Source organism: Marmota flaviventris, chromosome 15, assembly GCF_047511675.1.
Source record: "Marmota flaviventris isolate mMarFla1 chromosome 15, mMarFla1.hap1, whole genome shotgun sequence".
In the NCBI taxonomy this organism is placed as follows: domain Eukaryota; kingdom Metazoa; phylum Chordata; class Mammalia; order Rodentia; family Sciuridae; genus Marmota; species Marmota flaviventris.
This window is the reverse complement of record NC_092512.1, coordinates 69,309,481-69,328,033: the sequence shown is the minus strand read 5'-3', so window position 1 is coordinate 69,328,033 and position 18,553 is coordinate 69,309,481. Positions and strand designations below refer to the sequence as shown.

General features: G+C 35.5%; 1 protein-coding gene across 3 annotated transcripts in view; it reads left to right on the top strand.

The window, feature by feature from the left end:
• Nucleotides 1–18,553, top strand: part of Pde7a (phosphodiesterase 7A) — a 104,797-nt gene that overhangs the window by 44,308 nt on the left and 41,936 nt on the right. For all 3 annotated transcript variants that reach the window (XR_003582382.2, XR_003582381.2, XM_027932798.3), the window contains exons 2-3: nt 10,676–10,736; nt 13,674–13,757. Coding sequence is in view for 1 of the 3 variants with exons in the window: in XM_027932798.3 (XP_027788599.1) it covers nt 10,676–10,736; nt 13,674–13,757 (145 nt within the window). In the remaining 2 variants the exon portion in view is untranslated. The remainder of the gene's footprint in view (nt 1–10,675; nt 10,737–13,673; nt 13,758–18,553) is intronic.

Genomic DNA, 18,553 nt, shown 5'->3' with positions numbered 1-18,553 from the left:
ATTTGATATACTTTTGTCTGAGCTCCATTTTGGTGAATAAACTGTGGATCAGGACAGATCAAAAGCAAAATTCTGTTAGTTAATTCCAGATTGTTCTACTAGTTGGACATTAGGTACTTATCTCTTGGTGTTGGTTGGGGCTCACATTGCACTTTTTTGTTCTTAAGCATGATACCAGAGACTTTTGTTTATAGCCTTGTTGCCGTTAAGGTATCCAAGCCTGTGACTTACAGTACACCATTGTGTGCTCCTTTTCTATGTTCAACCTCTGCAGTTATGGGCTTTACACTATTGTATTTTTCCTTTTGGAAATAGTGTCAATATTTTCCAGTGTGTTTTATGACAATTTTTTATAGTTTTTAAGATATTATGAGCAGAAGTTTAACAAGCAGATCTTGTAAGTCCCTTGATATCATAGGGTGATGTTTTTCTGGATCAGAAGACTTGAATACTTGTGAAATGTCGAGGTGTTTTATTGCTTCCCAGGAGGAATCGCATACCTGTCTCCCTCAAGTATTGGGATACTGTATTATATACCAGAAATCTTAATTCACAGCTCTAAGTCAATGTGACAGAAGGTGAAGCTCTGGTTACCATATCTTTAAATTGTTTTGTTTTTTTTTGGTTAAAGAAGCTTTGCTTTTTCTTCAGTTTTATAGTTCTTGAAATTCATACTGTTTGAAAAATTACAAACCCTGGTTTTTTAATAAAATAAAGAAACACAGACTTTTACTGTGATTTATTTATTATTCAAATGGCCTAGAATCAAGGTGATAAAAGTACAGTTGGGGGTTTTTACTATAGTGTTCACATTTTTTATCATAAATTTTGTTATAATTTTCTACAGACACTATATTTGTATAGAGAACTCTGTGATAGGCTATTTCTGTCCATTGGATTCCAAAATTATAGACACTGATGTCAATGCAGATGAGGTTCGCCTAATTTGGTCAAGAGACGGACATGCTGAGTCTCTATATGGGTAGTTAAAGGCCATTGCCAAGATTGACAGGTGTCCTGTGGGTGGCAGAGTCCCAGGGATAAATTTGCTCTTGGATTACTTCTCTTAAGAAACAATGATCAAAGTCATACCTTTTTTTTATTGATCAAACCTAAAATAGTTTGGTTTTTAACTTAGTTTTTCGGATATTAGCCTTATAAACCCCAGAAAGATAATAAAGTTTTATACTTTGTTCTTGTAGTACAACTTTGTTTTGGAAAGTTTAACTGTAACCTATGCAGTAATTTTGCTAGGATAATCAACTACTTATTATCTTGCTGTGTTTCACTAAGGATTTGAGACAATAATTAATACAAAAAAAGTTTATTAGTGTAAAAGAAGCAACTATTTGGCAACAGCCTTCGGGTTTTTTTTTTTTTTTTTTTTTTTTTTTTATCTTACTGAAAATTAAGGAGCCCTATAACTTATGAAGATAAGTTAGTACTAAGTATGTCTCAAAATAAGAAATGGTTTTAAAGCCATTAGGTTCATGACATTCAAAAAGTTAAGCATACTACTTTAAGAAAAATTGTGTCATCTGAGATTTTTGTAATATTTGAGTAATGTAAATGTGTGATTAGCAATGGAAACTTTGTGATTTTAGTGTGAACTCTTTTAATTTATATAGAAAAATTTCTGATCTGAGAGCATTTTGTTTCGATTATTTCTGTATTACAGTGTCAGAGATATAGTAGAAATCTGAGAACTAGATGCTGGGGAACCATCATAGGGAGCCAGCCTGTTAGCTGGTGTGGAAAATGAAAACTAAGAGCCTAGTCCTGCTAGGGGTCAGGGAAGGTTTCCCAGGCATCTAACTGGCATAGTGCAAGCTCCCCTCATGGACTGATGTGATTACAGTTAGGCTTGGAGTCGAGGTGAAGCTAGAGTGGTTAGGGCATTATCATTTTTAGATCTTAGATATTTTTAAAATTTGCTAAAATTTAAGGAAAGCCCACTCTGAGCTAGCTATTCCTTCACAGATATGTATAACTTCTATGAAGGGGAGGAAAAGAAGACAGAGAGAGATGGTGATTTGCTCAGGGTCACTGAGCTCATGGCAACGAAGAAATAGACCTCACATTCATCTTCAAGCCCACTAGAGTTCTGAGATGGCAAAAATAATCTCAACAGAAATGGAGTGTAGCTCAGTGGAAGAGCACTTGCCTAGGAAGTATGAAGCCCTGGGTTCAATCCCCAGTACCACAAAATAAATCTCACCAGAACTTTGGGAACTGCCTTTCTTACTCTTTTATTTCTTCTCTGTATCTCAGTTTTAATTTCTCCCTTCTCTCCCTTTCAGTCCTTCTCTTTTAGGCTAAAATACAGATTCTTATGCTTACTCTTAGCCAAAAAGACATTTATAAAAATATCTTAAGTGTACAAAAAAACAGCAATTGTATTTGTGACAGTATTTGAGCAACTGATTGGAAAGGAAGCATGAAGAGAAGGGAAGCTAAGCATGATGGGAGTGGGCTGATTTAGAGTGTGCAACACAGGCCTAGTGGCAGAGAATGACCCTGAAGCCCTTGTTATCCACTGGCTCTGGCTGCACAACCTCCTACAAATGAGTATTGGGCTAAGACACACTCTGCTGCTTTGTCCTGTTCCCAGGCATCTTTGGAGTTTGACTGCTGAAACCATAGTGGCCTAGGGAGAATACTCAAAGACCCCAACACTGACATGTCAACCTGGTCTCATGACAAAATGAAAACATTGATTGGTGTAAGGATTAGCATATTAAAGTTTGTTAGTCCTGTAGCAAGAAGTGAAAAGTTTTCAGTTGAGGAAAATTTTGATTTAGATACGTAAATTTTTTTATGCTTCAGGTTGAAAGGTGTAGAATTCTTTTATTATCTTTGTATGAGGATTGGATAATGAAATTAGCATGAGTATTTGAACTACTCAGGCTCTATTCAAATATTTTAGAATCATCATTTGTTTACTGTGGATATGCAAATGGCTTTTGTCTCCTGATGGACTGCCTTCCATGACACAAGTCTCTCAGTCCCACGTGTGTAAGTTTAAGCTGTCCTCATCTCTCTCCTAGACCTCTGCAATGGAAGCTGAATTGCCCTAAAACACCTGCATTTACTGACTGAAGTAGTCTTTCTAAAATCAAGTCTGCTCAACTACTTCAGCAGGATGAAGACAGTACACCTTCATGAGGAGGCCTCTGGTGATTCACAGAGGTCTCGCCTGGGTTACCCACTGCTCCAGCCTCATCTGGCCCTGCCCTCCTGCGCTCAGGTTGCCCTGGTCTTCTGTCTTTTCTACTTGCCTTCCTTGGTTTTGTCTCTTGGGCCCAGGCTCTTCTTTGGTCTGCAGGACCATTCTTCCCATCTTTTTCTATTCTTGCTCCGTAACAGGGAAGTTTCTGACACTCTGAAAACAAGTTCCTCACCTCTTAACTAGGTTAGACCCAGACTTTGTTGGCAGTTTCTGTGAACCTCATAGCTCTTGTTAAAATTGTAATTTCCAGTTTGTTTAATTTGATTACTGTAAATTCTAACTAAACAAGGGAAGGAGCTTTTTACTTAGGGCTTTTTTTCAATGATTTCATCCTTGCCATTGGGTACACAACCTGGCACATAGTAGCAGCTTAATAAATATGCTGAACCCTTGAATGAAAGTTCATAAAAGGCTTTTTCTCATCAATACTACCCAAGACTGTGTAATGAACTGCAGGCTTGTGAGGGGACAAAGCCATCTGCGTATCCACAGTACACAAATGATGATTCTAAAATATTAAAAAGAGACTGAATAGTTAGTAGCCGCCTACTACTATGGATGGCCATGAAGATGGGTGAGTAGAGGCACAGTCTGTGATTAGATGGCTCACTCAGTCACGAGAATAAGACTTATACCAAAAATGTTAAGATATTAATGAGATTCCCAAGTGGTTTTGAGAATAATATAATTTTAGTTATTTGAAAATGCACTATTAATAGCCTGATCTTTGCCAGTAAATCCTGAACGAGTGAATTATAATGTTAAGTAGCACAGAGAATATTTATGACAGCCTCTAACATTCATGAAGTGATTCTAGCTCCAAAGGAAATAAAAAGTTGAAGAAATTCAATGTTAGAAGTTGAAAAGAGTAAAATACATTAATATCTTCAAATGCAAGGATTATGTCTGTGAAACTGGCCTATGTGGAAAGAATGAGGAAATTTTTAGTCCTGCAAAGTATTTTTTGAAAATTGTTTCAAGATATTCTCTTAGTATTAAGATTGTAGGAGTGTTTGGGGCTAGCCTGAGATCCCTTCTGTCTATATTTTGGGAGATTGTTAGGTCAGCTAGGGTTTTCCCCCCTCTTCCAGCATTACTTAAGCTGTTCTACTCTAGCACTGGGGTTGTGGCATTAAGCATGCCATGGATAAGAAGCCTGGCTGGGCAATGCATTCTCAAAAGTCAGGTGCTTACTGTTGGAAGGCAGCTGCTTGAGGTTCAAGGCAGTTAGTGTCCCTCTCTTCTGCCTGGGGACAGCTGGTTGTTTATCAGACTCCTGAGAAGTCTTCCTTGCTCATTGCTCACTGGTAAAGGAGAGAGAGAGATTATGCAGCGGGCTTTTGATTGATTCAATGGGAATTACATTGATCTGGTGTCTGGCCTTGGTTCTTATAAAGTGGATCACTTCTAAGGTAGGCCATCTTCACTCTTAGGATTGTGATATCAACCATTAGTGTGCATATTTGATAGGAATAAAATAGGTAATTTTCTTCTCCTTTTGCCTCAGTTTCTATTTCTCTGATTGAGAGAGCCAGAGTTTTTTCTGCAAAAGGCTTAAAATTACTCTTTGCAATTTTTATTCTTACCTCACTTTATTCCTCTTCAAGTTTTTTTTTTTTTTAAATGGTGTTATTCCTGAGTATCAAAGTAGCTTTCTTCAGTTTCATTCCCTTAAAGAAGTTTTTATAATTAAAGAAGTTCAACTTTAAGTTCATAAAATAGAATAATTTAGGCTTTTGGCTATACATATTTTAAACTTTTTTTTTGAGAATGTTACTGATGCTTGACTATTCAACATATAATTATTGAGGATTTCTAAAAAAAGATAAGCATTTTAAAAACTGAACTCACCCTCTATCATATTCTCTTAAAGGTCTTTCTGCTGTTAAAACATATGCCTTAGCTATAATATATTGACAGAAGAGGAACTGTTTTTGAAGTTGAATTCTGAACATCAGGCTGCAGAAATTCTTGATGAAATGTTAGCTAGCTGGTTATTATTTAGACAAGAATAAAAAATAAGAAAATATTTAAGATTATACTATTTGAAATTATTTTTGCTTTACTTCTAAAAAGATTATATCTTTCATCCATTATGCCACTTTTTTCTTTCTGTATTAAGAAATTGAAAAGTATTAACATAAAATTTAAAAAGCTATCACTATTTGCTGAGTAACACTTTGCTGAGCAACATAGAGCTTTTATAAAGTTAATTTTCTTTTTCAAGCAAGACTTTAATCCCTGCTGTGTAATATTCACATCTAAGCAAAAACATTTTAATTGTGTTTCTTACTTGGAGTGGTCTTCTTTTCTTAGTGAATATGATTGAAGCACAATATACTCAAATTAAAAAAAAATTCTGGTATATTAAAAGTTAAGAATGAATTTTATTGCATTGACAGTTATTTACTTGTTTTTAAAGGATTAGCTTGCCAGGTTATACAAGGAAGGTCAATTTCATGTTAATAATGCATTAGGTGAATTATGGATGTTTTTGGAGTCTGTACTTTTTAATGCATCACCAAAAATGTAGAAGAATGCTAATATTTTATTTTTTTTAAAAAAAGAATAGGAAGTGGATCAATGCAATATTTGAATTCTTTGGGCATTCAAACTACAATGTGTTTTTCTAGTACATGTAAGATTAGTATATTCTGAAAATGCTCATTTTGCCTTATCAGAAAAAACTGGTTTTAGAATTTTGGCTGTGCTTCATCTATTGCTTGTGTGATATCTTTTGGTATTGTTACCAAGCATTTTATTTAGTGCTACTGTGTTTAAGCCTTGTAGCCATTAGTTTACTAATCTGCAAAATGGGACTAATAAAGCCCACCTTATAGATTTCCTGTGAGAATTAAATGCGATATTGTATGAAAGCACCAGCATCATTTTCTGTTGTTACTTTTACCATGTAAGAAAATACACTTGTTTTTGTGAGCTAGATCATATAGTGGAAAACTGAACAAAGTAAAAACAATGTCATTTTAAATGTCTTTGCTGGGTTTTAAAATATCTGTCTGTAAAAGTTATGTATTAATGAATACTGGGAACAACTTTAACTCCTTTTCTCATTTACCTTCAAGTCAAATCTTTATGGAAGAATGGTTCACCCTGTTTCAAAGTGATCGAGTATCTTACCAGGGCCCACAGAACACCTATGAACATGGCAGTGAACCCTTCAGAACCTTAACTTTTAACTTGTTTATGCTGTGGCTGTCAGTTTCTGATTAGCTCAGCCTCGCCCATGCTTTGACCTATACTAGTTTGCTTTACAAGCTGTTCCCAGAATGGCTAAATTAGAAGAGTCACGAGTAGAAGCCTCAGTTATTTCCATTCACTGGTGAAGTGAGGTGGGAATGTGGATGGTAGCCCAGAATGCTTTGTGACTGATGTGTGACCTAGGATTTTGATGAAATTTGTTTTACTATTTTTATTAAGAGTAAAATTTTGCTAGTATACATTTTTTGGTATTAAAAATTGTATTTTGCCTTTTAAACACAGTATTTGACCACATATTATCAGTATTTCTGACAGCTTTTTTGTTCATTTCATTTCAATTGAAAAGATTTAACCAATTTAAGGCTTCAGAGCAAGACCATCCTACTGATTTTTTTTTAATGACAGCAGAATGCATTTTGATTCCTTGTACACAATTGCAGCACAACTTTACATTTCTGTGGTTGTACATGATGGAGCGTCACACCATATGTGCAGTCATACATGTACCGAGGGTAATGATGTTCATCTCATTCTACCATCTTTCTTGTCTCCATGCACCCTCCCTAACCTCGCTCCCCTTTGCTCAATCAAAGTTTCTCCATTTTTCCCATGCCTCCCCTCTCCCCGTTTGGATCAATGACCATCTTTAAAGAAATGTATATTAAGTTTGTACAACAGTCTTGGTGTATAGAACACATATAATTTTTTAAAGCAATATGATTCTAACATGGAAGTAAAATTTTATTGTTTATTTTATTGTTCCATTTCATAATTTTACCAAAATAGATTATTTTAGATCACTTAGCAAGATAACTTAATAATATTAATCTTAACTTCTCAGTCATATTCATTAAGAAAAGAGGATGCTTGGATGTACGAAACAAGCATGCTCAGTGTTGTGCTTAGATGTGAATCTTACACACCAGGGCTTAAAATCTTGCTTGAAAAAGAACATTAGTGCATGATTTATCACTCAGGTTGTATTTGTTGATAGGTGTGTGTGTGTGTGTGTGTGTGTGTGTTTATATGTGCACACACAGTGCTGGGGATTGAACACAGTGGCCTTGCGGATGCTAAGCATGTGTTCTACCACTGAGCTGCATCCTTGGCCCTTACATACCTATTTTCAAAGTCTGTTCTTTTAAAAACATTTTGTTTTAGTCTCATTTGGATTCATTTAGTAAAAACTGTTATGTACCTCAGTATACCTTTTAAGCAAAGTATTTGTTGACCTGTCTTAAGGTAGTATTTTATCATTAACTGAATAACTTGAATATTTGCACATCCCTAAGAAATTTGTTAATATATACTAAAAATTAAATTCTACTTTCATTGCCAAGCTTTTGCTAAGATTAATATAGGTTTTAGCATCTTAATATCTAAATTAGTGATTATATGAGTCTAAAATCATTTGCCTTAAAATAAATTTACTATGCCATAGATAAATGATAATCTAGATTATTTATGTTCATTAGTTGGTTTTTGGTAGAATGGTGTTCTATTTTATAGAGAAATGGTGTCAGTTTTTTTCATTGTTCTCAATATGTGAAGTAATAAATGAGAGTTTGCCTTCCTAATTAGTGGTTATTTTAGGAAATACCCTTCCTATATTAAAAAAAATAATAATGCTGGCCACTCTTCTAAGAAGACTATTAGAGATAACAGCCTAAAATTTGTTTTCACAGGCTATTGAACTACATTGTCACTGGACATTACCAGATTGATAGGTACTGATCATGACAAACTATTATATAATGATATCTGTAGTTTCCATAATATGTTTGAATTGATAGAAATATTTATTTCCATATATGCCCTGTTTAGGATGTTAGACTTACCCCCTATTATAACAGTATTTAGGGGAGGCCCATAATGTAATGAACTAAATATTTCACGAAGGGGATTGGAACAGCAGTCAGGAGTGGCTCCTTTTAGCATCAAGTGATGTTAGTGGCTGTACACTCTGGAATATACAGTTTCCCATGAAATAGTGTAGTATCTTCCTTAGCTATTCCCTTGTTGGGAGATATGTTAAGCATGATGTCAGGGGTATATTCTGTATGACTTAGTCCCTTGGGATTTGAGGTCATGCTTTTTTCTTGTAGGTGATTTTAACTTTAAAATTCATCTGTTTTGTGAATATGTAAGAACTGGGTGTGCTATAAAATTCAAAAGGTACAAAGATATATACTTTAGAAAGTCTTCCTCTTACCTCTCTATCCCTTAGTATCCTTGGAGAATATTGGTTTTGGTAGTTGGAATTTTATTTTGTTTGAAATGTTTCTCTTAACATTTCATGCACTGTTTTTCTTTTCCATGAAACCATGTAAAGGTTTAATTGAAATGTTCTCTTTCAAGGATATAACTTAAGGTTTTGGGGAGTTGTTTTGCATACTAGATTTAAGTGAGAACTTCAAATAAAGTAAATTTTCTTTATGATTTAAAAACTTGATTTTTTTCCCCCTTTGACATTTGTAGACATACAGTTAGGGACTGTAAATTGCATGCTGGAGTTTGTTTCTTTTTTTTCTTTTTTTGGTACCAGGTATTGAACCTAGGAGGCTCAACCACTGAGCCATATGCCCAGCCCTTTTTATTTTTTTCATTTTGAGACAGAGTCTCTCTAAGCTCCTGAGGCTGGCTTCCAACTTGCGATCCTTCTGCCTCAGCCTCCCCAGCTGCGGGATCACAGGTGTGCATCACTGCCCCTGACTGTGCTGGAGTTTTTTCTGAGGGAAGAATATCATTCACCTTATAAATCAAAATGTGATCTTATGGCTTTAATGTGTATTTCTTTTGTTAATAAGGTTGAACATCTTTTTGTTTAATGGTTTGTTGTTTATTAAATGTTTAGTATTTTCTTCACATATTTTAAATCTTGTATTTATTTATTTACTTATTAATAATTTTAGTTGCAGATGGACACAATACCTTTATTTATTTTTATGTGGTGCTGAGGATCGAACCCAGGGCTCACATGTGTGAGGCAAGTGCTGTACCACTGAGCCACAACCTTAGCCCCTAAATCTTATATTTAAAATATACAAAACCACAATACAATTTGTTTATGTTTTTTCTATTGACTATATCCCCCATTTCTTTGCAGTGTCATACCACTTTTTATCTTAATATTGCATAGTGCTGGTTTCATTTATTACTGCTTTTTAAGAATTTTTAAGTCTGTTAATTTATAGATTACTTTTGGTGGGCTAGGCACTGTGCTGAATATTGGGATTTGTTCTGTATCTGGATACAGAAATGAACAAAGTTCTTGCCTCCACAGAGCTTAGATTTTTAATAGGAAATTTGGTCCAATGTATCTTCCAGACTTTTAAAATGTATGCATTTATATTGATCATTTATGTGCAAAAAACACATTATTAATTTATGTATCATGTATTTATTTAGAGTTTACTAAATGATAGGTTCTGCTTTAGGGTAAAAGGTATTCTTGGGGAGTAAGACAGAGAAGGCTCTTGCTTTTGTGGAGCTTCTCTTTTAGTAACAAGCAGCCAGGATAACATAAGCTAAGTGCCACACAGAGGACTGAGGAACAGGTTGGCTCTCAGGGAGCTTTAGGTTTGGTAGTCAGGGTATGCCCATCTGAAGAGATGACATTCATCTAAGCCACGAGAGACACAGGGACAGTGATTGCAGTGCACCAGGATAGAGGAACAGGTCAAGTGCAAAGGTGAGACATTTGAGAAAAGTTGAGAAGAGCCAGGAAGGCCAGCATGGCCACATCACAGTGGTGAGGGAGGGGGCTAACAAGAGGACAGAGATGTGTGCAGAATACTAAAGGCTCTGGAAATCAGAACCTAGAGTTTAGAACTTACTCTAAGTGTGATGGGGAGCCATTGGAGGATACTGAGCAGGAGCTGAAATGTTCCCTCTTGATTGTATGTGAAGAGAGGACTGGGGGCCAAGAGAAGGAGCTGGAAAAGCAGTAGATTGCCTTTCTCCTTCCTTTTCCATTTCATATTTCCTGCATGTTAGTCCCAAATCTTTTTCACTTTGTACCTGCTTTTATGGTAGTTCTTAGTTATATTGTATTGTGTTTGTCTTTCCCCTAACTAGAGAATTCCAGATTCCATATCTAATTTCCTTTTGTATTATCAACTTCTCTTGAACAGTGTTTCACAAATAATAAATGCATGTTTGCTTAATTGAATTTTAGATCACATTTCATTGTTGTGTATTAAAATATATGCTTTTTTTTTCCCCTAGAGGCGTGGAGCTATTTCTTATGACAGTTCTGATCAGACTGCACTGTACATTCGTATGCTAGGTAAGTACTAATTTATTTTGTATCAATGTTAGTTAAATTATCATGTTATTTGAGGTAGAGGTATCTTTCATTAGGTAGCTTTCATCGCTGGTTATAGCAGAAATTATTAATTTCACTAAAGTTTAGAATCTGGAAGCCAGTATTGAATGTGATATGAATAAAGGAAAGCATTCTTCATGAAAAGTAGTATTATAGGGTTGCTTCATACTAAAGAGATGATTGCCAAAATGGATGAAGACGAGGCCATGAAATATCTGATCAGATAGTCCTGTCGCTGGAAGTGTTTTGTTTTCAGTTGTCTGGCAAGGAAAACCATTTGTCTTCTTTTAGTCCTAGTGCTTAAATTTTTGATGTATTACTCAATTTTATAGGTAAATTACTTTATATATATATATATATTTTTTTTTATTCTTGCTTCATTCATACACTCCACAATCCCTTCTTTTTAATTCATACTATCGAATGTATATTCAGGTCCCAATAGGCAAATTTTCTCATTTTTTGTTAGAGGAATCTTCCTGTGGCTCTTCTCATCTCAGAATTCCTCCCTAACTTTAAGATACTGAGCACTGAGCCATCCTTATTTTTTAGCTACCTGTTTGTTCTTTGCTTCCTTCACAAATTGCTTTTCATACTCTTCAGCCCAAATATTCCCCAAGGCCCTCTTATTCCTTTTTTCTCCTCTTTAATTTATCTTGTGCATCTCACCTGCCTCAATTCTGTTCTAAGAGCTTGGGTATAGCTCAGTAGTAGAGCATTTGTCTAGCATGAGCAAGGTCCTGGGTTCAATCCCCAGCACCACCAAAACAAATTCTGTTCTCCTTTAGAATATACTTTTTTCCTCATGAATGTTCAGCTTTTTCCTCTTTACTATCTCCACTTCTAGAAACATGTTTAGGATTCTCCTATCCTTAAAGCAGAGTTTCAGACTCACATTTTCTTTAATTTTATGGACCATCTCCACATAGGTATGTTATGAATACCTCATGCTTAACGCATCTGCAAATTGATTTTGTGTTCCACAGGTCTGTATGGTGGTCTTTTGCCATCTCAGTAAATAAAACTCCGTTCTCCCCATTGTCAAGTCAAAAACTTAAGAGTCATTTTTTATTTCTCTTTCTTACATACTCCATGTCTAATTTATGAGCAAATCCTCTGGGCAGACACCTGCAAAATACATGCAGAATCTCACCACCCCAGTGTTGTTACCAGCCCAATCTAAACCATGATTGTTGCCTCATCTCTTGAACTTGTTCCTTGACTGGCCTTCCTACATTCACCCGTGTGCCTCCCCTCTATTCTAGTCTGCAGCCAGAAAACCTTTTCAGACAAAGCTAAGTCATCTTACTCTTCTGTTCAGGATCCTCCGATGGTTTTCTGAGAGAACCAGCCACAGCTATTACAATGACCACAAAGGCCCAGTGTGATCTGGTCCTACTGCCTCTCTGACCTCACCTCCCAGGAGTTCCCTCACTTATCTCTCTCCTGACATGCTGGTCTCTGCTTGTCTTGGAACATGCCAAGCATGCTGCTTTCCTAGAGTGTTTATACTTGCTTTTCCTTATGCTCTGAAACCTCTCACTTCTGATAGTCTTGTGGTGCACTGTCTTACTTCCCTCACATCCCTGCTTGTTTTCAATAGGGACTTCCCTTCACATGTTTGAATCACTGCCCCCCCCCGCCATTTCTCTTTAGTGTTCTCCATGTAAAGTCTTCCATAGAATTAAATTGTGTATTTGCTTTATTATTTGTTTTATCCCATAAGATAAAGTTCATGAGGACAGGGACTTTCTGTATTTTGCTTACTGATATATGTGGAGTGCCAGATGTGAGGAGCACTTTTTTGTCACACATGAAAGAGGTGATTAGATCTTATGAGTTGGAGTTAAGGTAGATGGAATGAACCTGGAAGGAAGTAAGTGATGTTCTTACATAGAGAAACAAAGGGTAACAAAATTGCAAGAGCACAGGGGATGGGACTGAAGACTTGGGGTTAGGAGATTGAAGGTTGTAAAAATGTAATGGGAAGACTGCTCTCTTTGGAACCCACAGGGCTAGGTTTAAATCTTCGCTCACTGTTTACATTAACTTTGTGGCAGGGAACATTGCTATTTAACTTCTCAAAGTCCAGTTTCTGCATCTGTAAAATGTGGATGAAGATTCCTTTGGCTCTTTGACTAGGGAACTAAATAAAGCAATGTCTGTAAGACAAAAAGAGTGCCTTGTATATGGTTGGTACATAAATGTTTCTGTATAGAGAAATGAGTCTGTCCAAAAATCACATGAGTACATGTAGGAACAACGCTGAGCTTGTAAACACCAAAATTTAAGAACCAGCTAAAGACCTTGGGTTGAAACTGATTATGAGAAGAGAGAAAGAAGATTGATCAAATCAAATACATAGAGGAAAGTATAGTAACATTATAATTTATTGCACATTTGTGAAATTGGAAATTGCTTGAGAATAGGTAATGTATTTTCTATTTTTCATATCCCTTATAGCCCATGATATGGTGTGAGACATAGAGTGACTTTTAAAAGTTTGTTCTGAAGATTTTCTGTCTCCTGTAAAATAGATTTGGTTTCCCAGTGGCTTTTTTTTTTTTTTTTTGTAAACTTCACATGAGTAGCAAGGTATTAGATTGGATTATCACCTGAGTCATCTTTCAGAAAACTAACTTTAAAATATAGATTATAAGAACTATTATTAGTGTAGGGGTACTCTAAAAAAAAATTTCTCCTTATCCAGACTTAAAACTTGGTGCTGAAAATTTGTGAACTCCTTCAAATAAATTAGCTCTTAATTTCTTGCTCCATATGTATCATTAATGGGATACTTCTTATGGATGTGATGGCATATGGGCCTCTTTTTGCATGTGGGAGCTTCTTCACAAATGACAGCCTTCTAAACTTACTTCTGCTCTTAATTCTATCCAGGAGATGTACGAGTAAGGAGCCGAGCAGGATTTGAATCAGAAAGAAGAGGTTCTCATCCATATATTGATTTTCGTATTTTTCACTGTAAGTGTTGGCAGTCACAAATGTTTCTTTTAAACTTTCAAAACTAATTTAGGTTTTCATAATATTATGTGGTTTTCCAAGTGGAAACAATACAAAAAACAAAAATTATTTTGTGTTTGGAATTTTTAAAAGCATTTAGGTCATAAGTGACACTATATTTCTGGATGTTAACAAATGCTTAACATTTGCTAATTGGAAAAGGGGGTATTAGGGGCTGGGGTTGTAGCTCAGTGATAGAGTGCTCGCCTAGCATGTGCGAGATCCTGGGTTTGATCCTCTGTACCACATAAAAATAAATAAAATAAAGGTATTGTGTCCAACTACAACTGAAAAGTAAAATATTAAAAAAAAAAGAAAAGGGGTATTAAAATATTAACACTGCTTTAGGGCTGGGGATATGTAGCTCAAGTGGTAGAGTGCTTGCCTCACATGCACAAGGCCCTGGATTCAATCCCCAGCACCACACACACACACACACACACACACTCACTATATATAAAACAAAAGTGTCTATATTTTAATATATATATATTAAAATATAGACACTTTTGTTTTAGTTTCTCTTTTATAATTTAACTGTGAAATTACTTTAGTATATTCATTTCTTTTAAAATGTTTTTTAGGAAGTCATTTTTATTACAACTGATTTGTCTCTACTACTCTAAACAATGTTGTTATATGAATGATATTTTATAAAGGTATTTCAGTAGTTTAACAAGGTGTTACCATTTTATGTGAAAATGCACATCACCTTCAAACATCTTGGTAAAATGCATATTTTGGAAGCAAAAATTCTGTGTGGGTCTATCCCATAATGTAGGAAAAGGGAAAAAACAGAACTTCTAAACCCCTTAAATATTAAGTACATTAAATCTGTTTCTGGAGGAGTTCCACTTTTGGTCATGTTGGGTAAAGTAATTTGGATTAACACCCTAACTGAAAAAAATGAGAAAAACTGGATAAAATATGAAAGACATGTATTCAGTGTGTCTAAATATTAATAATAAGGCAGAGAGATGAGTCTGGCTTTTCAGACTACTCTTTCCTTGAGTAGCATGTGCTGATTCTGAGAAAGGTTGATAAGAAGCACAACAGAGCTTTCGATGGACACTTACGGCTAGAGAAGCAAAAACAAGTATTTAAAGCCCACCAAGGTTATGGGGTGGTTAGGTACTGGTAAACCCTTCATGCTTAGGTTGGAACCCCAAAGTGCTACCCACATGCTAGAAATAAATGCCAGCTTTGAACTATCTCAGTCACAGATTATAGTTGATCCATGACTAATACTTTCTGCTTAATGAGGGAAAGAAACGTTACTTGTCCCTCAAGGTTGCTAGCCTCAAACACAATTGTGAGAAATGGCCCAGGCTAAATATTCATCAGGACTTTGTATTCTTGGCACATCTCTTAAGAATGTGCATGGATACTTGGGACCTTGGTGAAGGATTACCTCTTCCACCAGTAATAAATGCCTCCAAAACTTATTGTCATAAAACAATCACCTTTTTTTATGCATATGACTCCAAGAATCAGGAATTCACTCAAATCTATCAGATTTTACTTACCTTTGCTAGATGACTTCTTGCTCTTTAATTGGGAATGGCTGGAATGCCGATGCTGGGTCCATATGCCTGGAGCCATGGTTCTCTTCATGTCATATCCTGGGGCTGGAACCTTCAGCATGGTTTCTGCACTCTTAGGTCTGGTGTCAGCACTAGGAAGGCTGGAATTGCTGGGGCTGACCAGCATTTCTCTTTCCATAAATGGCAATCTCAGGGTAGTTGGACTTCTTTTTTCCCAGTACTAGGGGTTGAACCCAGGGCCTCACATACAATAGGCAAGTGCTCTACCAGTGAGCTGCAGCCCCAGTCCTTGTTTAAATTTTATTTTGAGACAGGGTCTCACCAAGTTGGCCAGGCTGGCTTTGAACTAGTGAGCTCCTGTCTGAGCCTTCCAAGTAGCTGGGATTAGAGGCTTGCAACACCATGCTTAACTATAATTAGACTTCTTACATGGGAGCTGCCTTTTCCCAGAAAAAGTATTTCAAGAGAAAGGAAGTGTAGGAAATTTGTTTCTGAAGGTCTGGGCCTGGACCCTGCAAAGCATTATGTTTCTGTATTTTCTTGATCAGCCATGTCACACAGCTTGCTCAGACTAATGGAGAGAGGATGTAGGCCACAGTTACCAAAGGGAATACAGTTGAAAGTTTTTAAATCCTCCTTCTTTAATCTGGCACAAAATTTGTTGATAAAGTAACTTAGGTTCTATAAGGAGAAGAGATAATCTCACAGAAGCAGTCTTTGAGGAGACAATGGCTGAGAAGTCTTTACAAAGTGATAAAAGACAGTAAGGCATAAACTGACTGCAGTGGCGCATGCCTGTAAACCCATTGGCTCAGGAGGCTGAGGTGGATCATAAATTCAAAGCCAGCCTCAGCAACTTAGTAAGGCCCTAAGCAATTTAGCAAGACCCAGTCTCAAAATAAAATATAAAAAGGGCTGGAAATGTGGCTCAGTGGTTTAGTGCCCCTGGGTTCAATCCCTGGTACCAAAACAACAACAACAACAACAAGACATTAAGGCATAGATTTAAGAAGCACTATAAATCTCAAAAAGAGAAACATTAAAAGAAACCCACATTACATATTGTATACTATTACATAGTATAACTGTAAATACTGAAGTCAAAAAGAAAATATTAAAGTTGTGAGAGAGAAAAAAGTCACCTTCAAAAGAGTGGTTATGAGATTGTCAGAAGCAGATTGTTTCATTTTCTTTTTTTCTTGGGGTCCTCTAACTTGAGCCATAGTGTATAGGGTGTATTGATTTCAGAGGTAACTTCATCCTCTGCATCCTGGGTGGTGATGGTGGCCACACAGATGTGTTGGTGGGGCAGGGCTGAGGCAAGGTAGTTCATTTACAAAAGAACTGAAATGCTAAAAGACAAAGGAAAGATAGCTCTGCTGTGCTAGAAAAACTAAATAACTGTCAAACTAAAATTTTATCCACAAACTTCTACAGAGTAGAAAGAAAAGGACATACTTCATAATTATTATGTAAGGCTAGCAAGGTCTTTATATTAACTAACTGATGTGGATACAACAAGAACAGAAAATTGCAGCCAAATCACTCATGGATATGCATAACATAATTGAATTAAATCTGTAGTATATTAGAAGACTAACGTATTTTGACCCAATTTGTGTTTTCTAGGATTATAAGGTTGGTTTAATATTGAAAAGTCAATCAGTGTAATTTGGTACAACTTTATAGGAAACTGTAAGACATTATAGAGGAAAATTAAATTGACCAAAATAGAGACATATACAATTTGTTCATGATTCAGAAGACTAAATAGAAATGTCAGTTTTTCTCAAATTGACCTGTGTATAAGTTTAGTGAAATAATAATAAAACTCACTATTTTTTTCCTAATGGAATGAACAAGCTGATTCTAAAACTTATATATAAGATTTAAAAAGTCAAGAATAACTCAGACAGTCAGGAAAAAGAGCTGTTATAGGATTTGCTTCTCCTGGATATCAAAATTTATTATAGCATATAATAACTAAATTAGGATGATATTAGTTAAAGGATTGACAAATGGGAATAATGGCACTTTATGGAGTCCAGAAAAACATCCACACGTCTATGGTATTTATGACAAATGTGGTAATGTAGATAGAAGGTAATGATAGAAGGTGAACAGTGCTATCAGATGGATGTCCTTATGGAGAATAATGAATCTGAATTCGTACCAGACATGAAAAAAATCAAATTTTGATGCGTTAACTTTGCCAAATTATGCTGATAATTCAGATAAGATGAGGAATAAGAATTGATATAGCTATGGGAAGATGGTGGTAGGGAGGCCTGAGATAGGAGTGGATATAATTATGAGAGAATAGAAAGATAGGAATTAGAGATAGCAAGGACAGACAACTTTTTTTTAGAGACTTACATTGCAAAGGGGAAAGAAAAAGAGTGATGACGGGGGAAGTAGAATCACTGAAGCTTGAAATTAATAGCAAAGTTAGAACACAGTTGAAGACTGTTTAGCTTACAGGACAATTTGTAACTTTGAAATATTTATGTTTATGAGAAAGTATGAACTAAGTCAACTAAGTAGTCCAATCAAGAAGTAAGAAAAAGAATAACAAAGGATACCTAAGAATAGGTGAAGAAAGCAACTAGTAAAAATAATAAACAGAATTTAATGAATTAGAAAACTAAAATAAAAATGGAACTACTAAATACTGAGTTTATAATAAATTGGTAATTAACTTAAGAAAGGATTTAATGAAGTTAAGATGCATACCCAAAAATTATAGGGAAAGGCCCAACAGATATAAAGAAAATTAAGGAATCAAAATAGTCTATTTAGCATGACTCTAAAAATACATTTAAATAGCTGTATGATCCAGAAAATTTTCTTGAAAGTTGTAGTTTATCTTATCAGAACTGAATGAAGATAATTCAGCTACATGATATCAACAATTGTCAAGATTTGTGGGGCACCTGTGAGGTTAAAACTGTTTTCATAATAATGCTAAGATGTTAATTTGCCTTTCTTACTCTTATTCTCTCACACAGGTCTAGTGGAATTTTCTGAGGCTACAAAATGTGTGATATCTCACATTCGGTATAGTAGCAGATATGAGAAATAGCCATATTTGAAGAGATTTACAGAAATGTAAAATAGTGTCTTTCTTCCTTCCCTCACTTTTACTTATTTATTTATTTATTTTGATGAACTCTTGCTCTGTTGCCCAGACTGGCCTGCCTAGGAACTCAGCTT